This window comes from Muntiacus reevesi, chromosome 2, assembly GCF_963930625.1.
Source record: "Muntiacus reevesi chromosome 2, mMunRee1.1, whole genome shotgun sequence".
Classification (NCBI taxonomy): Eukaryota; Metazoa; Chordata; class Mammalia; order Artiodactyla; family Cervidae; genus Muntiacus; species Muntiacus reevesi.
Window position 1 is genome coordinate 108696518 of NC_089250.1, and position 19889 is coordinate 108716406.

The 19889-nt window shown below is 38.5% G+C and overlaps 1 protein-coding gene across 24 annotated transcripts in view; it reads right to left on the reverse strand.

Annotated features, from left to right (window-relative positions):
• Positions 1-19889, reverse strand: part of USP54 (ubiquitin specific peptidase 54) — a 118163-nt gene that overhangs the window by 57330 nt on the left and 40944 nt on the right. For 15 of the 24 annotated variants that reach the window (XM_065922583.1, XM_065922595.1, XM_065922584.1 and 12 more), the window contains one exon: positions 1993-2852. In XM_065922583.1, coding sequence (XP_065778655.1) covers positions 1993-2139 — 147 coding nt within the window. In that variant the 5' untranslated portion in view covers positions 2140-2852. Of the gene's footprint in view, positions 1-1992; positions 2853-15743; positions 15796-19074; positions 19132-19889 lie in introns of those variants that run through there. The other 9 variants (XM_065922585.1, XM_065922589.1, XM_065922590.1 and 6 more) reach the window with 4 other exon arrangements.

The window sequence follows — 19889 nt, forward strand, 5'->3', positions numbered from 1 at the left end:
CACTAATTCAACATAAAGTAGATCACATAGAGAAAATGTGGTATGACATACATCAAATGTGATCCTAAAGAGGTATTTTATGGGTTAAAAATTGCAGACTAAGGATTTATTTTAATTGTCCACACAAGAAAAGCAAGAATATTTAAAAACTTATTTAGAAACTTGAATCTTAGTGTGGAATTTTGTCTTTGTTAGATTTCTCCATTTTTGGACCTTTCTGAGAGAGGTGTGACCTCGTTAAGTCAATAGAATTTTAAAAATAACAGTAAAATTATAAAAAAAAAAAAAAACAGTAAAATCAACAGTGACATATCTGTTCCTAGAATGTAACTTTGACAGAAAGTGATGAGAACAGCACTTTACTTTTATGGTATTCCTCTCAAAAACTCATAACCTCAGTTTTAACATGAGAATCACATCAAATTCCAATAATGGGACATCCTACAAAATACTTGACTATTACTATTCAAAACTGTCAAAATTATCAACACAAGGAAACTGTGAGAAACTATCACAGCCAATAGGAGCCTAAAGAGATAAAACAAGTAAATGCAGTATCTTGAATTGGATTCTGGAATACAAAAAGACACTATGTAAAAAACTCAGGAAATCTGAATAAACTTTGAACTTTAGTTAAAAAAGAAACAGTGTAATATACAGCATAAATGCCTTAGGAAGCTTCTCTTATCTGGAAAACACTTAAAAAGCATCATATCTGAAAAGGCACTACACTTTAGGTGCAACAGATAATAGACACCTCTGGGCCATCTTCGCATTGATACTAGGTATCTATAGGTATATATTTCCAAAAGTTTGTTGAAACATGCTACACTCCCAAATAAGTATATCTTTTTATAATAAATGTAATGGGTTCAATTCACCTGTGGTGAACATAGCTTTCATACCATAAGTTAGAATATTAGCTCATAGAAACAATTGTTTTTAACTTGTAACATGATTATAATAGGCACTCCAAAACTATCAATGTCTTCAAGTATAAATATAGAAAGAAATATAGAAATATATGTGGATAAATTATATGTTCTATAATTGAGTCATGGCAATGAATGAACTAAGTCTAAAGAAAGGCTAAAACTAGGACCCAGGTCTCCTAATTCCTAAGTCCAGTGCTTTTTATACCAAATACAATGTCATGTCTTTTTTTCTCTCATAACAACTTATTTTCTCATATATCTGAGGTGTAAAGCTAATACTTTACCCAAGCATAATTATCTTAAGATTTACTTTTACTCTGAAGAGGAGAGAAAGGGGAAAGTTATCACTAGAAAGTCAGACTGAGAGGGATGAACCTATCACACTATGGCCCTGATTGGGCAGGGCAGGCAGAGAGACAGTAAGCACTGGGGCTTTGAGAAGGCTAGCGTGGCAAGCAAGGCCAAAGGGGAAAATTTAAACTAGATAATCAACTTAGGGGAATTTATTTTCTACCAGCTCTGTGCAAGCATATCTAATCAGATACTACAGGAGAGCTCAGAGGAGGAGACAAAGAAGTGGACAAAGACTGAACTCCAATTAGTGAGTGTGCTGAGAGCCTGAATATTATGAGACAAGAATAACATACCTGAAAATCTTTGACTTATGGAAAGAGTTTTGCTTTCTAGACTGGAGGAAAGCAGCTAGAGTGATGAGACACCTTAGTCTCAAATGGAAAAAAAAGAAACAGCAGAGACTGTTCAGGGAAAAAGTCACTAAACAAGTAGTATGATCTAGTCCATGTACCTCCCTTTAGACAGGGAAGTAGCAGTAGTTAGTTATTACTTCTATTATCATTATTAATCTCCTTTACAAACCAGGCAATTGAGACTCAGAGAGATAAAGGGACTTGCCTATGATCACAGAGATGAACTTAAAAAATGATCTTAGGGTGCTGACTTCAAACAGAGACTATCAAGTATTAGATTTTAAAAAGTAATCAGAAATACAGCACCAGCAACTGAAAGTCGAAGTTCACCAAAAAGAAACTATCCTTACCTGCAAGGCACTGTTGAGGAAGCAGCTGTTTTGTCCTGGCTCATTGCTGAGGCCTTTGCTGGGAGCGATGGAGGTTGAGCTTCGAGGAGCAAACATCCCCTGGACACTACCACGGCCCCCTGAAAAATAATTTCTCTTCCAAGACATTACTGTTCACATTTAGCCTGAAAACAAGAGAAAATTTTGTATCTTTGGGAGAGTCCAGAGTCTTTGTTGAAGTCCTTAATATAAAAAGAATCCAGAATTTAACAAATTTATGTTGAAGGACTTTCTTTGCATTTACAACCTTTCCAACATTATATAGGTAGCTCAAGAAACTCAGGCATCCTTAGAACCACAAGCCAGAGCTGTCCTCAACTTGTTCCAAACAATGCCTAAAATTTAACATGGCACAGGACAAATTCAAACAGAGAAATCCTTAAGTATTGCTTCCTTCTATTTTTCTTGAACTGCCTCCATAAAATCCTGGTGAAGTGGCTGTAATCCTCAACTCCAACAGAACCCAGGATCAGGGTAGAGTGTGTTCTTTAGGCTTGTTTATACTGCTTCCTGTGGATTGAAGATTTTCCCAACTGGAAGGAGAGGCAGACAGACAACCAAGAATCCAGCACAACTCTCCTCGCCTTCTACTGCCCTGTCCCATTGTCCCATCATCCTCTGAAATAAAAACCCAGGTTCTAAGCAATTGGCATAGATTTCAGAAAGCTAAGAAGTTTGTTTGAAAAACATGGAGTTTCTGCTGTTGTTGCTCTGCTGCTGTTCTTTAATGTGTCCCAAACATCTTCTATTATTCCATCCACAACTTCAGAAAATCTCTTCTCTTTTCCTCCGTGACTAGACTAGCCAGCTGTGCCAGAGAGCTTTAACAGAAAGAAAAAAAAAAAAAATCAAAAGCTTGCGTCACTTAATGACTCTATTAGCTTTGTGCAGTTCTGCCAAGATCAACGTTGCCTCACCTCGCACTATAAACTTGAAACCTTCGCAAACAATACACAGCCCTTCCCCCAACCAAAAAAAAAAAAGCCCGACAACAACAAAAAGGAGAAACACTCAATAGGCAGGGGGAAAGGTGTGAGCAGCCTTACTTTCATAGGAGACTTCTCTCAAATTTTCTAGGAGAAGAAAGTTGATCTGGACAAAAATAAAACTCCAATGCGCTTTCCACAACCAGGCTAAGAAAAAAATTACCAAGTAAACACATACCAAACTGGGAAATTAAAACAGTTTCTTTTGGATGTTTTGAGTACAGAAAATTTTAAAGGTGTTTTACATGCCCGTGGCTATAAAAGCCTATTTAAAGGTGGGAGGGGCATGTTATCACTTTACTGAGTAAAGATGTCCCATCCCAGAGAAACCCTCATGGTGAGTAAACCATATGTCCTTAATATTCAGTCCAAAAAAACGAAATCTTCTTCTGCCCTGTTTGTATGTTACATTTTTTTTGCCAGAGGATCAGAGAGATAATTTGGGTTCCAAATCACTTAATCCTCAGATTATATCCAAGGCAGTTACCATCAGAGGCCATCCATTGACCAACAATAATCTTCAACTAATTAAAATGCCAAAGAAGCAAGAGGCAAAAATTTCCTTGGAAGAAAATGCTTCTAATATTCACCTTTAAGTTTTCCTATAAGGCTGCCAGGTCCACATAAGGAAAAAATTAAGAATGTTAAATATTAAATTTGGTTTCTAACAGTTGCCCAAGCTTCTCCTTTCCTTCACACCATCATATGGATGAGCTAAAAAACCAAAAATGCTGTAACAGCTTAATCCTTCTCGGATCACCTAGCACTATCTATAGTGTGTTCAGTGGAAAAGCTGAGGCACAGGAACATTAAATGGTTGCACAAGAATGTTCTTTCCCTTCTCTAAATTCCCAGACTATTTATAATCTACAGGTCACAATCAAAGTATTTGATTTTACATTATAGTGTCATATTATTCTCTATTTGTTTTTATTACTCTTTGTTTTATATGGTGTCAGTCATATATCCTGACCATGACTGTATGAAATGGAATACTAGCTAGTGTCAGACATGTGCTAAACAATACCACATTCTTCATTCAATCTTCATAACAGCCCAATCAGTAGGTATTAATAGTTCCGTTTTACAGAAGTGTAAGGGGAAGCTTAAAGACATTAACTTGCTCAAATCAAAGTTGGTAAGTGGGAGACAGAATTGTTTGACTACTCACTGTGACTTAATTATGCATTTTATTATACTATTCCAAAAGCTCCTAACACAGTGCTAGTCATAATGAAGCGCTCAATAAATACTGCCTGATGATTAGCACACAGCACCAGGAAAGATCCCACGTCTCCCACACAGACTACAAGACCCTCCACTCTACACACACCCTCATACACACCCCACCGGAGGCCACTGAGCAATTTCCAACAAGCCATGCAGCATTCCTTCAGCTTAACTGCTGCAAAGGAATGACAAGTACCAAGCCTCCACTCAGCTCAAAGCCAAAAGAACTTGGCAGCAGTATCCACGTGAAGCTCACTGAAACTCAGCCTGCCCGAGGATACACACCCCAGAGTTCAGGGAGCAAAGGGAACAAAGGCAGTAGCAGAAAAAGATTCTCAGGCTCTGAAGGGCAGCACTGTGTAGGGTAAGGCAAAAGCTCTCACACTTGAATTAGGTGTCAGAAACCAGAGGTCAGAGCCAAAAAGAACAAAGCCAAGAAGGGCAGTAACAAATGGTCCAAAGAAACACTGATGACAAAATATTTCAAATAAATTGCAGGTCTCGCTCCAAACAATATAATCCATCTACAAAACATACACGAGAAAGTAAATAAAGAATTCTACCCACAAAGCCCTAACAACCTGTTCTAGGGAGTGGCAGACACACTGCACTGCATGAGGAATCTCAGTTCCTGGGCCAGGGATGGAACCTGTGCTCGCCCACGCAGTCTTAACCACCAGACCACCAGAAAGCCTTGGATTTATCTAACAACCTTCTGTTGTTTTTTTTTTTTTTTTTTAGCAGTTTATTTACTTTTATTATTTTTGTTTGCACTGGGCCTTCGTTGCTGTGCACGGGCTTTTCTCTAGTTGTGGCAAGCAGCGTCTACGCTCTAGTTGCAGTGCTGGAACTTCTCACTGCAGGGGCTTCTCTTATTGTGGAACACAGGCTTTAGGCACATGGGCTTCAGTAGCTGCAGCCTGTGGGCTCAGTAGTTGAAGCACACAGGCTTAGTTGCTCTGCGGCATGTGGAATCTTCCCAGACCAGGGATTGAACCCATGTGCCTTGGGTTGACAGGCAGATTCCTATCCACTGTACTATCAGGGAAGTCCCTAACAACCAATTTTTAAAAGAAAAAGAACTTCCTAGGCAATACTGAAGTATTTTAGGGGTAAAAGAACATAATGTCAAAAAAAAAAAAGAGCATAATGTCTGCAACTTACTCTGAAATTGTTCAGAAAAGAAGACTTGTATGTGTGCATACTTATGTATACCCAGGAGGAGAGAGAAAACAACAAATTGAAAACAGCAAAATGTTACCAATAAATAAATCTGGCTGAAGGGTATATGGAAATTCTTTGTTCCATTTTGTAGAACTTGTTTATAAGTTTTTAATTATTTTCTTAAGTTGAAAAGGAACTGATATCTGCAAATAATAAAACAATTTAAAATTACATAAGAAAATATAAAAAATGTAGAGCTATGAGGTCAAATTCTGGAGAAGGAAATGGCAACCCATTCCAGTACCCTTGCCTGGAAAATCCCATGGACAGAGGAGCCTTGTAGGCTACAGTCTATGGGGTCGAACAGAGTTGGACACGACTGAGCTACTTCACTCACTCACTCATGAGGTCAAATTAAAAGGAAATAAGTATTAGTCACTTAGTTGTATCCAACTGTTTGTGACCCCATGGACTGTACCCCACCAGGCTCCTCATCCATGGAACTCTCCAGGCAAGAATAATGGAGTGGGTTGCTATTTCCTTCTCCAAAAAGAAAATACGGCTGGAATACTATTTCTATGAAAAGGAGAGTATGAAATACAATGTAAGGTCAAGTTGTAAGGAGTAAATGATGTAAAGTAATTATGATATTGGGGCTTCCCAGGTGGTGCAGTGGTGAAGAATCTGTTTGCCAATGCAGGACACATAAGAGACAAGGGTTCCATCCCTGGGTCAGGAAGATCCCCTGGAGCTGGAAATGGCAACCCACTCCAGTATTCTTGTCTGGAAAATTCCATGGACAGAGGAGTCTGGTGGGTTGGAGTCCGTGGGGTCCAAAGAGTCGGACATGACTGAGTGAGCGCACACACACACACAACAACTACGATGTTATTAAGAGGACTGGGACAAGACTTGCAGTTGGAAAATATGGGCTCAATTTCCACATTTTTATTACTTTCTATAATCCCAAACAACGTAGCTGTCCTGAACTCTGTTTTCTGGGTCTATAAAACAGCTTTACAATACCTATTTCACACAACGACTGAGATTTAACATGATAGGTATGTCCAAGCAAGTTTTCAAAACAAAGAATAAATTATGAGTGAACTGCTGGGCTTAAAAATAGAGAAGTAAATTTCTGTTTGGGCACCTCAGGATATGAGAAAGTTGCAAGCCAACAGGAATAAGTCTTCTAATTGTACAAAAAGAACAATAATAGGCCTCACACAGAGCAAGGTACAAATCAGTACTATTGAGCCATGTGCTTGAAGAAACATTTAAATTTTACAATTATTTTAAAAATACAAAGATTAACATGAAAAGGAAAACAACTCAATCTGTTACAAGAAACAGGGTAACATTTTAGAAGGTCTAAAGAATGACAAGAAAACCATGAAAAGTATCTCAGTTTCTAATGAAGGAACAGTAGCCCCATTACTAGCGATTAAAGCCAAAAGTAACCCAAACATTAGGAAGTCAAAATGGACTACACTGAGATATACAAACAGTAACCAGAAAATTTGCTCACATTTCTGGTTTCTGTTCATTTGTGGAGCAGTTTACTTATAATTTACTGAAGAATCTATATTTGCCAACAAAAGTCTATATAGTCAAAGCTGTGGTTTTTCCAGTAGTTGTGTATGGATGTAAGAGTTGGACCATAAAGAAGGCTGAGCACCAAAAAATCGATGCTTCTGAAGAGTGGTGTTGGAGAAGACACTTGGGAGTCCCCTGGGCTGCAAAGAGATCAAACCAGTCAATCCTAAAGGAAGTCAACCCTGAATATTTATTGGAAGGACTGATGCTGAAGCTGAAACTCCAATACTTTGGCCACCTGATGCAAAGAGCTGACTCATTGGAAAAGACCCTGATGCTGGGAAAGACTGAAGGCAGGAGGAGAAAGGGAAGACAGACGATGAGATGGTTGGATGGCATCACCGACTCAATGAACATGAGTCGGAGCAAACCCCAAGAGATAGTGAAGGACAGGAAAGTCTGAAGGGCTGCAATTCATAGGGTTGCAAAGAGTCGGACACGACTGAGCGACTTAACAACAACAACAACAACCAAGGCTGAATCATGAAGAAATTAAAAATCTGAGCATAAATTCTTATATTTATTTAATCTTAATCTACTTTAAAGTAATCTACTTTAGACTTATTTAATCATCACTACTGGCATTTACTAAGTCAAAACAGCCTGCCTCGCTTTGTTGTCTCTGTTATACTCCTAGGAAGCTTAGAAGCCAAAATTGGGAAGGAAGTGTGTCATCTTATTACCTATTAGTGAAGTACAGTTACTAAGCTTTATGTCCCATATTGTTCCCAATCTGAACACACTAACTTCCTGCAGACAGGGTAAAAACCTTTCCCCTGTGTGAAATGACAGAAAACAGCGGGTCCCAAACTTTTTGCAGATTCCCACATCCAGAAGCAGACTTAAGAAACCATGAAGATTAAATTTCAAGGCCCTCTCTTGCACAGGATCTCAGGCCCAATATTCAATTTTCTGTTTTTTTAAAAAATGTTTTCCTTAAAGTGGATCCCCTCAATCATATAAGCTCCAGGACCCATAGAATTTGAGTCATATTACAGAAAAATGGACTTCTATCGTACATGTTACTTGAAAAAATATTTAATTCAAAAAACTACTTTGAATTCAGTAATACTAATAAATTTGTATTTTACTAATCAAACATCTAATACTTTATTCACTGTTTCCAGTTTTCTTAGCACTAAATAGACCTAAATTGTACTGTCTGGTTTACATTTGGATTTTTCATTCTTAGGCAGACTGTAATATTTCTACTACAGATCCACAGTTGACAGAGTAGAAATGGCAGGGCTAAATTTAAAAGGCTCAAGACAGCAATTGAGCAATAAAGCTCTAGAAGCTGATGACCTTTAGGAAAAAGAAAATCATTTTATTTCTCTGTATTAACAAAACACAGAGAATGATTACTTCACAATGAGTATACACAATACATCATAATGTGCTGCCATATTTCTCAGGCCAAAGTATTAAACCAGGCTACAGACACAGCTACCCTAACTATCCACTACTGTATTCCACACCAAACAGCTAAGCTGCTCTTAGCCTCTATTTCTGAAAAAAACCCTAAGTAGTCATTCAAATGTTTGGTGAAATGAAACTGGCTTATGCCTAAAGAAAATGAGGCCTGAAAGGACACTGGAAGAGCCCATCACCCTAAGAGACAGTGGGGTGAAGGGGGTTCAGAGACATACAGCTTATTAGCACTGGAGACTTCATTATGAATGGGATACAAGTGTGACTGACACCAGTAAAGACTAGAAGGAATTTGTTCCTGCAGAACCTGAGGGTCCTTTGATGAAACCAGGAATAAGGTACAAGTACCCTGGAAGGGGATAGGTCTCTTTAGGAAATTCATTTCATTATCATTAAATGAAGTTCAGTGAAGTCCCTAAATAATACTGCTAATTCCATGCATAGAGAATTCCATGATGTTCATGCAAATGACAGTATCAAAATATCTCCAACCAGATATTTACTAAGCACTAAGGGAAAGATTTTAACTTTACTGTAGAGAAACCAGACAGAAAGGCCCTTAACCAAGTGATCAGGTCAAACATCACCAGCAAAAATAAATAATAATATTATGAATTCCATGGTAATACTGCATTGAAAACACATTTCTGTGATAGTCTTGCCTAAACCTTATCATCTCAGTTCAATCATGAGAGGGGAAAAAAAAAAATAAGACAAATTTAAATTGATGGACATTTGACCAAATAACTGACTAATACTCTCCCAAAATGTCAGAGTTATAAAAGACAAGAACGACTGAGAAACTTTTACAGAACATAGGAGACTAACGAAGAAAAGAGCGTGAAATGCAATATGAGATCCTAGATAGAATCCTCAGTAAGGAACAATGATGAACAAACTAGTGAAACTTGAAGGACTTTCCTTAATAGTATTGAACCAATGCTAATTTCCTGGTTCTAATCATTGTACTATGGTTATACAAGGTGGTAACATTAAAGGAAGCTGAGTAAGAGATAACTAAAAACACTCTACTATCTTTACAATGTTTCTGTAAGTCCCAAATTGGTTCAAAACAAAAAAACTTTTTAACTATGCAAATGCTTCACTGAGGGAGATGACAGCTTGGCCCCAGTGGGGAACAGAGGTATCTGGAGGATTAACTTTCTACACTTACAAGTGTAGGTGGACTAATAGTTTGTGATCATGGGAAACTTAAGAGTTCAATGAAGACTTGTTTGAAATCTACAGGTTTATCATGTTTACCCTCACAGTTCAGCAGTTAATGGGTTAAGTTCAGAAGTCTGTTTCTCAGAGCTTGATTTACCTGGAATGAGCTATTAGAAAAGTTTCTAAATCTGTAAGATCAAGAAAAAGTAAATGTAAAAGGACAGGGGTCTTGTTAGGGTGATGCATTTTTTTCCCCTCTTTTCTCTATTTTCTAAATTATCTATAATCCATGGATAAATTATATTTAGTTTACAATTTCCTTAAAGTAAAACTAAAATTGGAATTTAAACTCATTTTCCCTAAAACAGAATGAAAGGACTCTGGACCAGAGGTAACCAATCATTGAGACACCTAAGATCCTAACAATATGAAAGCTGTTTAATAATTGGTAACTATTTCCTGTTTAAAAACAGGAGGCTAGATTTCAATTTCTATTTCTTTTCATTCCGTTCTCATTGCTACTGCTGCTAAGTTCAGATCCTCTCCCCACTGGACTACTATACCACATCACTGACTCATTGCCAGACCTCCATTGCTGTATATGTAACCACCAGAGGACTCCTAAAATACCATGCCACTCCCCTTTTCAATGGCTTCTAGTGATGAAGAGTCTTTTGGCTAGAGAAAAATGGTACTTAAAAAAAAAATGGCATTTTTATAATTCACAAGGGGAGAAATTAAGGGATGGCGTTTCCACAAGTTTCTCTCCCATAATTTTTTCCAGTCCACTTATTCCACTATCAGGGCAAAAACATGAACAAATAGTAAACTTAAAGAAAACCAAAGCAGTCAGCAGGACCTACTTTGACATGACTCATGTTCATGATTGTGTTTATGTTTTTTTTATTGCATGTTTTTATTTTGTTTTCTTTTTCTATTTTGCATGTTTTTATATTCATATATTCTGCTAGTAAAATTAACTACTAACTTATAAAATTGAATTACACATGGCTGGCACTTACACAAAGTTTGAGTCATTAGACCTTACCACCATTTTCCAGTTACATCTTCTACTCACTCATTCACAAATGAATTTGTAGAAGATGTAACTGGATCAATTGATCAGATGTCTGAGCCCACTGTGAAGTGCCCCTCACTCATCCTCTACTCCAAGATGAGCATTCCCATCCTCTCCCATATTACAGTTACCTGTGTACAAGGACTACCTCATATATTCCTAAAAGGTCTCTTTCATTCCACAGAGAAGTTGAATATAACAGGCACTGAATCACTGAACGTTTATTTAAAGAGGAAACTCTCTGTTTGAAGGGATAAGTACCTAGAACAATCAATTCCAACATTCTGAATAAACTCTGACTCTCCTTAAATGAGTCCCCCAAATCTCCATATCTAGCTTGAGATATTGCAGACATTTTTGTCTAATGAAGACTATATAAGTCAATCAATATTTGCTTTTGATTCAAGCTTAAAAATAAACAGAGATAGCATCTACAACCATAAAAAAAGGCTACACTATTTGTTGATTTATGGGCTGATTATTGCACACTCCCCAGTGAATACTGCTACCCAACTCAAACAATTTCCTGTGGGTTGGACTTTGGCAGCCTCAAATTATTACATCATGTACAACAAGAAAAACTCTATGCTGATAAAGGACAGAAAGCTTTATTTTTTCCTTTTGTGAGAACTTGGAAAACTGTCATTTACCACAAATCCGTCCAAAACCAGCTAGAAAAAAAAAAAACCAAGGCAAGTTTCACTTTGTTATAACTGACAAACTAAATAACTAAGAAATGACAGTTGCACGCTACTTAGCCTCACCTTATAAAGATCTAGAGCTATATAGATAATTTACTGACTTACAAGGGAGGCTGTGGGCTTCCCAGGCGGCTCAGTGGATAAAAAATCCACCTGCAATGCCGGAGACACAGGGGACGGTTCGATCCCTGGGTTGGGAAGATCCCCTGGAGGAGGGCATGGCAACCCACTCCAGTATTCTTGTCTGGAGAATCCCATGGACAGAGCAGCCTGGTAGGCTACAGTCCATGGGGTCACCAAGCGTCAGACATGATTGAAGCAATTGAGCACACATGAACATAAGAGAGGCAGCAAAACAGTAGAAAGAACATGTTAAAAGCAACTGTGTTACACAAACTCAGGAAACACCATACTCATAGTGGAGATCCAGGAGGTACCATTCTAAGAGAATACAATGTGAATTATAAAAGTTACTGAGCTAGAGTTCACAGAGCAGAACAGCTTTAGACTCTATCACCTAACATTTGTATCATCTTGGCCAACTTATTGAATCAATTATTGAAGTCTCTGATAATGAGGTGGGATTAAAAAATAACATGTCTCCCATAGAACTCTTATAAGGATTAAATGAAATTCTGTGTGTGTGTGTGTGTGTGTGTGTGTGTGTAAAATTAGCCCAGTATCTAGTACTTAGTAAATGAGGCATAAATGTTTTGATGACAAAAATTAATAAATAAATGTTTTGATGATAATTATCATAAAGAAGAATAAGGTGAACCTACATTCCAATCCTGTTCCATCACGTTCAGGTCATTTACCACCTGTAATAAATGTGATTTACTGAGAGTACTGTAACAAAATTCTAATACTCAGGGCCAGATACAAAATAGAAGTTTCACAAGTAGTAACTATGATTATGAAAACTGCATCCCCATACCAATCGTCTCTCTTTCCTTTTCCCTCTCTCTCTTATACACACAAACACAGGCACACATACACTTACTATAAAAATTCTATGAGATTAAACTATAATTGATAGCACAAACAGAAAGCCATATCAAAATGAAGGAAAATGTATTCTAAAAATAATGCATTCTCAATACAATTCAACTATTGGTTTTTCTAGTAGCCATGTACGGATGTGAGAGTTGGACCATAAAGATGGCTGAGTGCCAAAGAATTGACGCTTCGAACTGTGGTGTTGGAGAAGACTCTTCAGAGTCCCTTGGACAACAAAGAGATCAAACCAGTTAATCCTAAAGGAAATCAGTCCTGAAAACTCACTGGAAGGACTGATGCTAAAGTTGAAGCTCCAATATTTTAGCCACATGATGTAAAGAGTCAACTCACTGGAAAAGCCCCTGATGCTGGAAAAGATTGAAGGCAGGAGAAAAGGACGACAGTGGATGAGAAGGCTGGATGGCATCACGGATTCAATGGACATGGGTTTGAGCAAACTCTGAGATAGTGAAGGACAGCGAAGTCTGGAGTGCTGCAGCTCATAGAGTCATAGGGGTCATAGAGTCAGATACAACTAACCAACTGAACGATCACTATCAATATTTAGCTCAAAGAACGTCAGTGACAAAATACTTAGAGTCAAAATTCCTAGGACTTAAACGGTCTTCCACAGTCTTAAACCATGCATATTTCCAACCTCAAGTATCACTGTTCCCCTTAAAACAGAATAGAAGATTTGTTCTCCATATATGCCCAGCATTTTACTTAATAAGGAATATGTACATTTATTGAAGAAAGTCTGCATATAAGTGGACCCATGAAGTTCCATCCCCTGTTGTCCAAGAGTCATCTGTATTATCCTTCCCCGGCCTCATCTTCCTTGTACTTCCTAATACTAGAAATCCACTCCACTCAACAAACCTGTTTGAAGAAGTCACTCAGCTGGTAAGTTATAGTAATGATGACTAATGACAGTCACACCCTATTAGAAAGGAGTAGTCATTTATAATTAGTTCATTTCCCAAAAGATTTTCTAAATACTGTTCCCCACCAACTGGGACTTACTCTGTCTCAGGAACTTTTGTTAATCAGTGCTTACCCAATACATAAGTACTTTATTAGAATACAAAGTAGAAAATTACATTTCCTTACCTTCAACAAATGTTCAATGATTGTTAAATAAATAAATGAAGAACTAAATTTTTTAAAGCACATTTTTCAATTTAGAGATAACTCAGTTATAAGCATAATCAGTCACCTCTTTATTTCTTCCCTGAATCTACTTCCTAAATCATATCATACCTAAATCGCATCTTCTGTTTCCCAAAGGTCTATTAGGGAAGAAAGATACTTTACCTAATAGCCAGCAGGACAAACACAACATTCTACTCATATACAGCTAATATCCAAACTAGTAACAATGGCAGATAAAGGAAAGAGAATCAACAGCAATTATAGGCACCAAGACAGCAAAATGATAACTATGCATTAAATAAAGTTGCCTTATACTATCCTTTAGCTCAATATCTTAGAATCAAAGTTTTTTCCTAATTTTTTAAACCCCTGAGGTTTTTTCTTTAAATGCTCAGTTACAACCATTCACTCTTTATGAATCATTATAAACTTAGCATTACCCGAATTATTTCAGCACAAACAATAATGAAAGCATGATGGCTCTGTCAAAAGCCACTGGCCGCACTGACCTGACTCATCTCTGCCGGGAGAGCGCTGGCACTGAGAGGCACAGGCAAGCCCAGGGCGAGGTGCTGAGCGCGTGACCGGGAAGGCCACGGAGGACACCACGGACGGGAGCGGAGGGGTGGGCAGGTCCCCCCAAGTTTAGAAGCCTTCACAATACTCAAGCAAAAACATGCTGCCAGACTCCCGGTTTTAAGCCAGTTCAGCTCTTACTTCTAACACTGACAACTGAGAGACCTTCAGCAACTCTCCCAGCTGTAAAATTATAATAACACTAGCCACCTCTTGGGCCACGTGCTCGTTCCTCAGTTGTGTCCGACTCTCTGCAAGCCCACGAACTGTAGCCTGTCAGGCTCCTCTGTCCATGGAATTTTCCAGGCAAGGACACTGGAGTGGGTTGCCATTTCCTTCTCCAGGGGATCTTAGTGCAAGGACCAAACCCCCATCCCTGTGTCTCTTGCATTGACAGATGGGTTCTTTCCCAACAGCGCCACTTGGGAAGCCATCACTTAGTGAACACCAACTCCGTGCTAGGCACCAGACACATGGCACATCCTTTAACTCTCATGACTAATCTACCAAGTAGGCATTATTTCTCTCATTTTCCAGAAAAGTAAAACCCATGTTCTACTCATGCACAACTCTTTCCCGGGGGGATAATACTGCCTACTTAACAAGGTTGTACTGGAAATTCGAAGTAAATGCAAAGCACTTGCCATAGGAACTAGCACTTGTCACATAGTAGGAGCTCAGGAATTCATTATTATACAAGTGCGCCTATCACTTGAATAAGTGACTCAACTGAACGTCAATGAAATCCCACAAATAAGTTTTCCTTCATATCATCTTCCATAAAAAGCAACTTTTAATCAGCAGTACTTCTGAAGAACCCAAGGTTTACAACTTTATAACTGTTTAAAATACCATAGGATCATCCATTCAGTGTCAGTACACACACACACACACACACACACACACACACAGTTTTTTAGTTGAGAATCAAAATGTATAACCCAAGGAAATAGAAAGCCCATTATGAAACTGATATTTGCCTTACGCTGAACACCAAAATATTAAATATTTTACTTACAAAAATATTATAGATCTCACATCTCAAGAGAGAAGGTGCTAATGAACAAATCTAACTTCCCAAAAATAATTCCCAGAAGCATCTGTTATCCTCAAGTACTCAGCAAACCATTTCCCAGAACTGACAATATATTGCCAAAATCTTAGTGAATTTTGCCAACATTCTGCTGAGAGGAAAAAAGAATCATTCCGGTTCTTGAAATAAGTGCTACTTTTCAGTTTAGCCACAAAATAAGGTCTTTTCTCTGTTATTACTTTCATCAATATGTTAATACTGAAAATAAATATAAAGAAATCACAAATAATCTTCTATCTGAAGGAAATTTAAATCTACATCCCTTATCTTTAATTCTATAAGCTCAAGAAAACCTATGAGAATGGGCTTCTAAACTAATAATAAAAATCAATTTTCTAAAGCCTTAATAATTGAATCAGAGGAGGGAAGAACAGAAACAACGGTCAGCTTCTTTAAAGAAGCCTTCTGAAAGTTAAGAGTCCTATAAACTCAATTTTAAAGTCTAAACTTTTGCTGTTAAAAGTGACACTTCACAAAGACTGATCAGTTCCCTACATCCCTCCATCCATCCAGTTTTACCAGAAGCACACACTTACCAGAGCGCAGACTCAACTCCCAGCAAAAGGCCTTCAGCAATCACAAGGGCATTTGTGGGACGAGAGATAGAGGAATGGGGAGGGGCAAGGGAAGAGCTGGAGCTCTGGGGAGGGAAGGGTACGGAGGGAGGAGACGACTGCAGCCAACAACAATGGGAAACTGTGACTCCAAACCACAAAGGCTTCCCACAGCACAGGGCAACAGGGAAAGGACAGTTCTTTTTACCACCTACCAGGAGCTCAGCACTGATAACTCATGATAAAGCTAGAAAGATGGAGCTTCCAACTAAACACAAAGTAAACTTAAGAAACTAACCAAAAGTAACTTGAAAGGACATATCACAAACTTCATAGAGGCTTAAGAAAAACATTTAGGAGTCAGTTTCCTCCAGGAGCATTCCTGATGACAAAGGTCAGCAGTGTAACAATAAGGTCTGCAGACTGGCAGCTGCTTTCAAATGGAGGGCTAGCCCTAAAAAACAGTCCTTTGCACTAACAGCCAAAAGGAACACTAGAAGACACGTAGCAGTGTGAATCTTTAAATGCTTAACTCACAATTCTAAGACTATCTAGACTTAAATTGAATTAAACCATTTTAAGAGGCAAAGCTATTTCAACTACCTTAAAAAAAGATACTCTTAAAGAAAATTTTTGTGTGAACTGAGCTGTTATTCAAGAATCAATTTTTAAAAGCTTGAAATCTCAAAGGGTCCCAACCTGAAAAGTAAAGACAGTGAAAGAGCTTTCCTACTTCTCTCAGGGAAGAGGCCAAACAAATTATATCATCAAGAACAATCAGCAGGCAGAGTCCTACCCCCAAACATGTGATCAGTCCACCCAGAACTTACATTTGCAGGCAGGGCACAAAGGCCCCAGAGACCAACACACACCCTTCTATGTGCTACTTACTCCCTGTTATAAACCAGTTTTATTGAAAGGAGTTGTTTTATAAGCATACTGATGGAAAAACTCACCAGCAGAACCCTCGCCAAATAGGAAGGAAGGTCTGTTCTATTTTCACAGGTTGAGATAAAATGTATGAGTTGATTTCTTTAAAGATTAATTAAGATTTATTGGTAAAGCTAAACAAATGCAGGCACTACCCAAAACTAATTAAGCTCTTATAGTTTAACAATATACTAAAGGAGTCCTTCTGCAATAAGGAAAGTACCCAAATTTAAAAAAAAAAAAAAAATACTGTTGCTTCTCTTTTGCTCATCATTAGCATTCTAATTCAGGTCTCCTAGTGCTTGGTGGAAGATGGGGATGTTAGTGTCACTTCAAAATGTGAGGCACAAAATTTCTATGATCAGTGCTAAATACAAAAAAAGAATGTACAAATATCAGGGTCAAGCTCTCCAATCAAGTCCTTAAGAGATGGTTATATATTCCAGAAAAGGACTATTTCCTGCCATATCAATAAACAAGGATGTCACAGTCATCAGCAATTGCAGCCCTCCTATGTGTATACACACACACACACACCACACACACACACATATATGTTTTTCCTGGTAGCTCAGACAACCTGGAATTGATCCCTAGTTCAGGAAGATGCCCTGGAGAAGGGAATGGCTACCCACTCCAATATTCTTGCCAGGAGAATTCCATCGACAGAGGAGCCGGGCAGACTACAGTCCATGGAGTTATAAAGAGTCAGACACAACTGAGTGACTAACACTTTCACTTTCATTTACATACGTGTGTGTGTGTGTGTGTGTGTGTGTGTGTGTACCTGTAGCCATCAGACTACAACTATTTCCTATGATGAGCCCTGAGGAAAAGAAGCTCAGGATATAAAAACGTAGGATACTGGCCCCAGATAAGCACTAGTTGCTAACTTGGGTCCAACTCTCTGCAACCCATGGACTGTAGCCCACTGGGTTCCTCTGTCCATGGGATTTCCCAGGCAAGAATACCGGAGTGGTTGCCATTTTGTCAGTGAATCTTCCCAATCCAGGGATTGAACCCGGGGCCTCCTGCATTGCAGGCAGAGTCTTTACCACCTGAGCAACCAAGGAAGCCCAGCTCCAGATAAGTGAGTTACATAAGCAAGGAATGATTACAGTGAGCCCAGATTCTTGCATCTTCCCACACAGAGAAAAGCGCTAAATTCCTTAACTTGGGATATCTGGCTTTCTTCAGTTAACAATTTTTTGATGTTCAGACTACCTGCACTTTGTTGAAAAACTTCTATATAACCTGGCTCCTTCCCTCAGCTCCGAGTGATCTCTCAGAGTTACTTGAGATGCTGCCTCTTGGACTTAGGTCCTAAAAATTTCCACCAGATATAATTCTCAACCTTTAGGTTGTGAATATTTTTAAGTCGACATATTCATTGTGGAATTAATCAAATAAAACTAGCGTACTGGGGCAGAGTTACAGAGCTTCAACCCTGGTTACAATGCAACTAAATAGCATGACTTCTCATCTCAGTCAGGTAAGGGAGGTGATCCATAGGCAATCTCACATTAACGGACTGTAATCTTTTTTGAAGCCCATTAGAAAATACTTCACATAAAACTCTCCTGTGTACTCACATTCTGCCTTGTAAAAGTTATTTTTGGACTTTTCTTATTTCCTTTTCATAGGAGGGGATTAGATTGCATAGGAGAGTCTATCTCATAAAGAGAACCCTATGTCAACCACTGGGCCTCTCAACCAAAAAGAAATTAAGTAACTACAGCTTTGTGCTAGATGAGTGCCAAATTGCTTGTAGGAGTGTTTTTGTGGCATGATTACTAGGTCAGGATGTTGCCAGGAGACCCCTTCCAAAGGCTTGAAAACGAATTGTCCAAGGAGACACATGTACTGACAAAGCAAAAGACTTTATGGAAAGGGGCGCCGGGGTGGAGAGCAGGAGGGTACGGGAACCCAGGAGAACTGCTCTGCCCCGTGGCTCACTGTCTTAGGTTTTACGCTAAGAGGGTTAGTTTTGGGGTTGTCTCTGACAATCTTGTTTGGCCCATATTTGGTCTGACTTAAGTTTCTTCCTGGTGGTGAAACAGGAGGGAAGGGGGCAGGGCACAACCTTTAAAAGAATGACATAGCCTGAGGACACAACATAAACTGATTAGAGCCAAACAGGTCCAAGATGGTGAACCAGTCAACTTCCACAAGACCTTGAGCCTCAGTTTACCCACTGTAACACATCAGCCATCTAAGTGACACACGCACCAGGGCCACAACAATTCTGAGGCCAGCCATCAAAGACCAAAAAGCAGGCAACAGTCCAATTCCTCCTGTTAATCTTCGCTCCTTCTCCAAAATAATTGGAACACTCCTCCCACTCATTGGGCTTCCCTGGTGGCTCAGCTGGTTAAGAACCCACCTGCCAATGCAGAGGACTCAAGAGACATGGGTTCGATTCCTGGGTCAGGAAGATTCCCTGGAGAGGGGAATGGCAACAGTTTCAGAAACAACCAAAACATACATCAACAGATGAATGAACAAATAAATGTGACATATTCACTGCACAGAATAGTATTCAGTCATTATAACAATGAAGTGTTAATACATGCTATAACATGTAAATATTGAAAACAGTAAGTGAAAAGGCCAGTAATAAGGATCTCCTGTTGCATGGTCCCAATTATATGAAACACCCATAATAGGCAAATTACAGAGATAGAAAGTAGATTAGTGGTTGCCTAGGGCTGAGAGGAGGTGTGAAAGAAATAGAAAGTGACTGCTAAGAGATAAACCATTTCTTTTGGAGGTGACAAAAATGTTCTAAAATTGACTGTGGTGATGGTTGTTCAACTCTAAAAATACTAAAAACCACTGAATTATAAAACTTTAAATTGTGTGTTATATGAATTATATGTCAATAAATTTTATTGGATTTTTTTGGTTATTTTTTTTCTTAAAATCACAGTTTTCCTCTTTGCAAAATAAGGGCACTCTTTGTTTCATGTCTGTGGTTTAAATTAGGTTCCCATAAACAATAGCAGCTGTCACCTGGTAAAACTAGATGGTTTCAAATGCTTGGCAAACAACTTCTGTGTGTATGAGATTTTGAATAGCTGTTTTTAAAGTATACATAAGCATGAAAATCAGGCTATCAAGGCATTCTTAGTCCTGACACTGTCATATTCAGGACAGAATGCAATAATCATTTCTCTAATCAAGAAGCCAACAGTAATA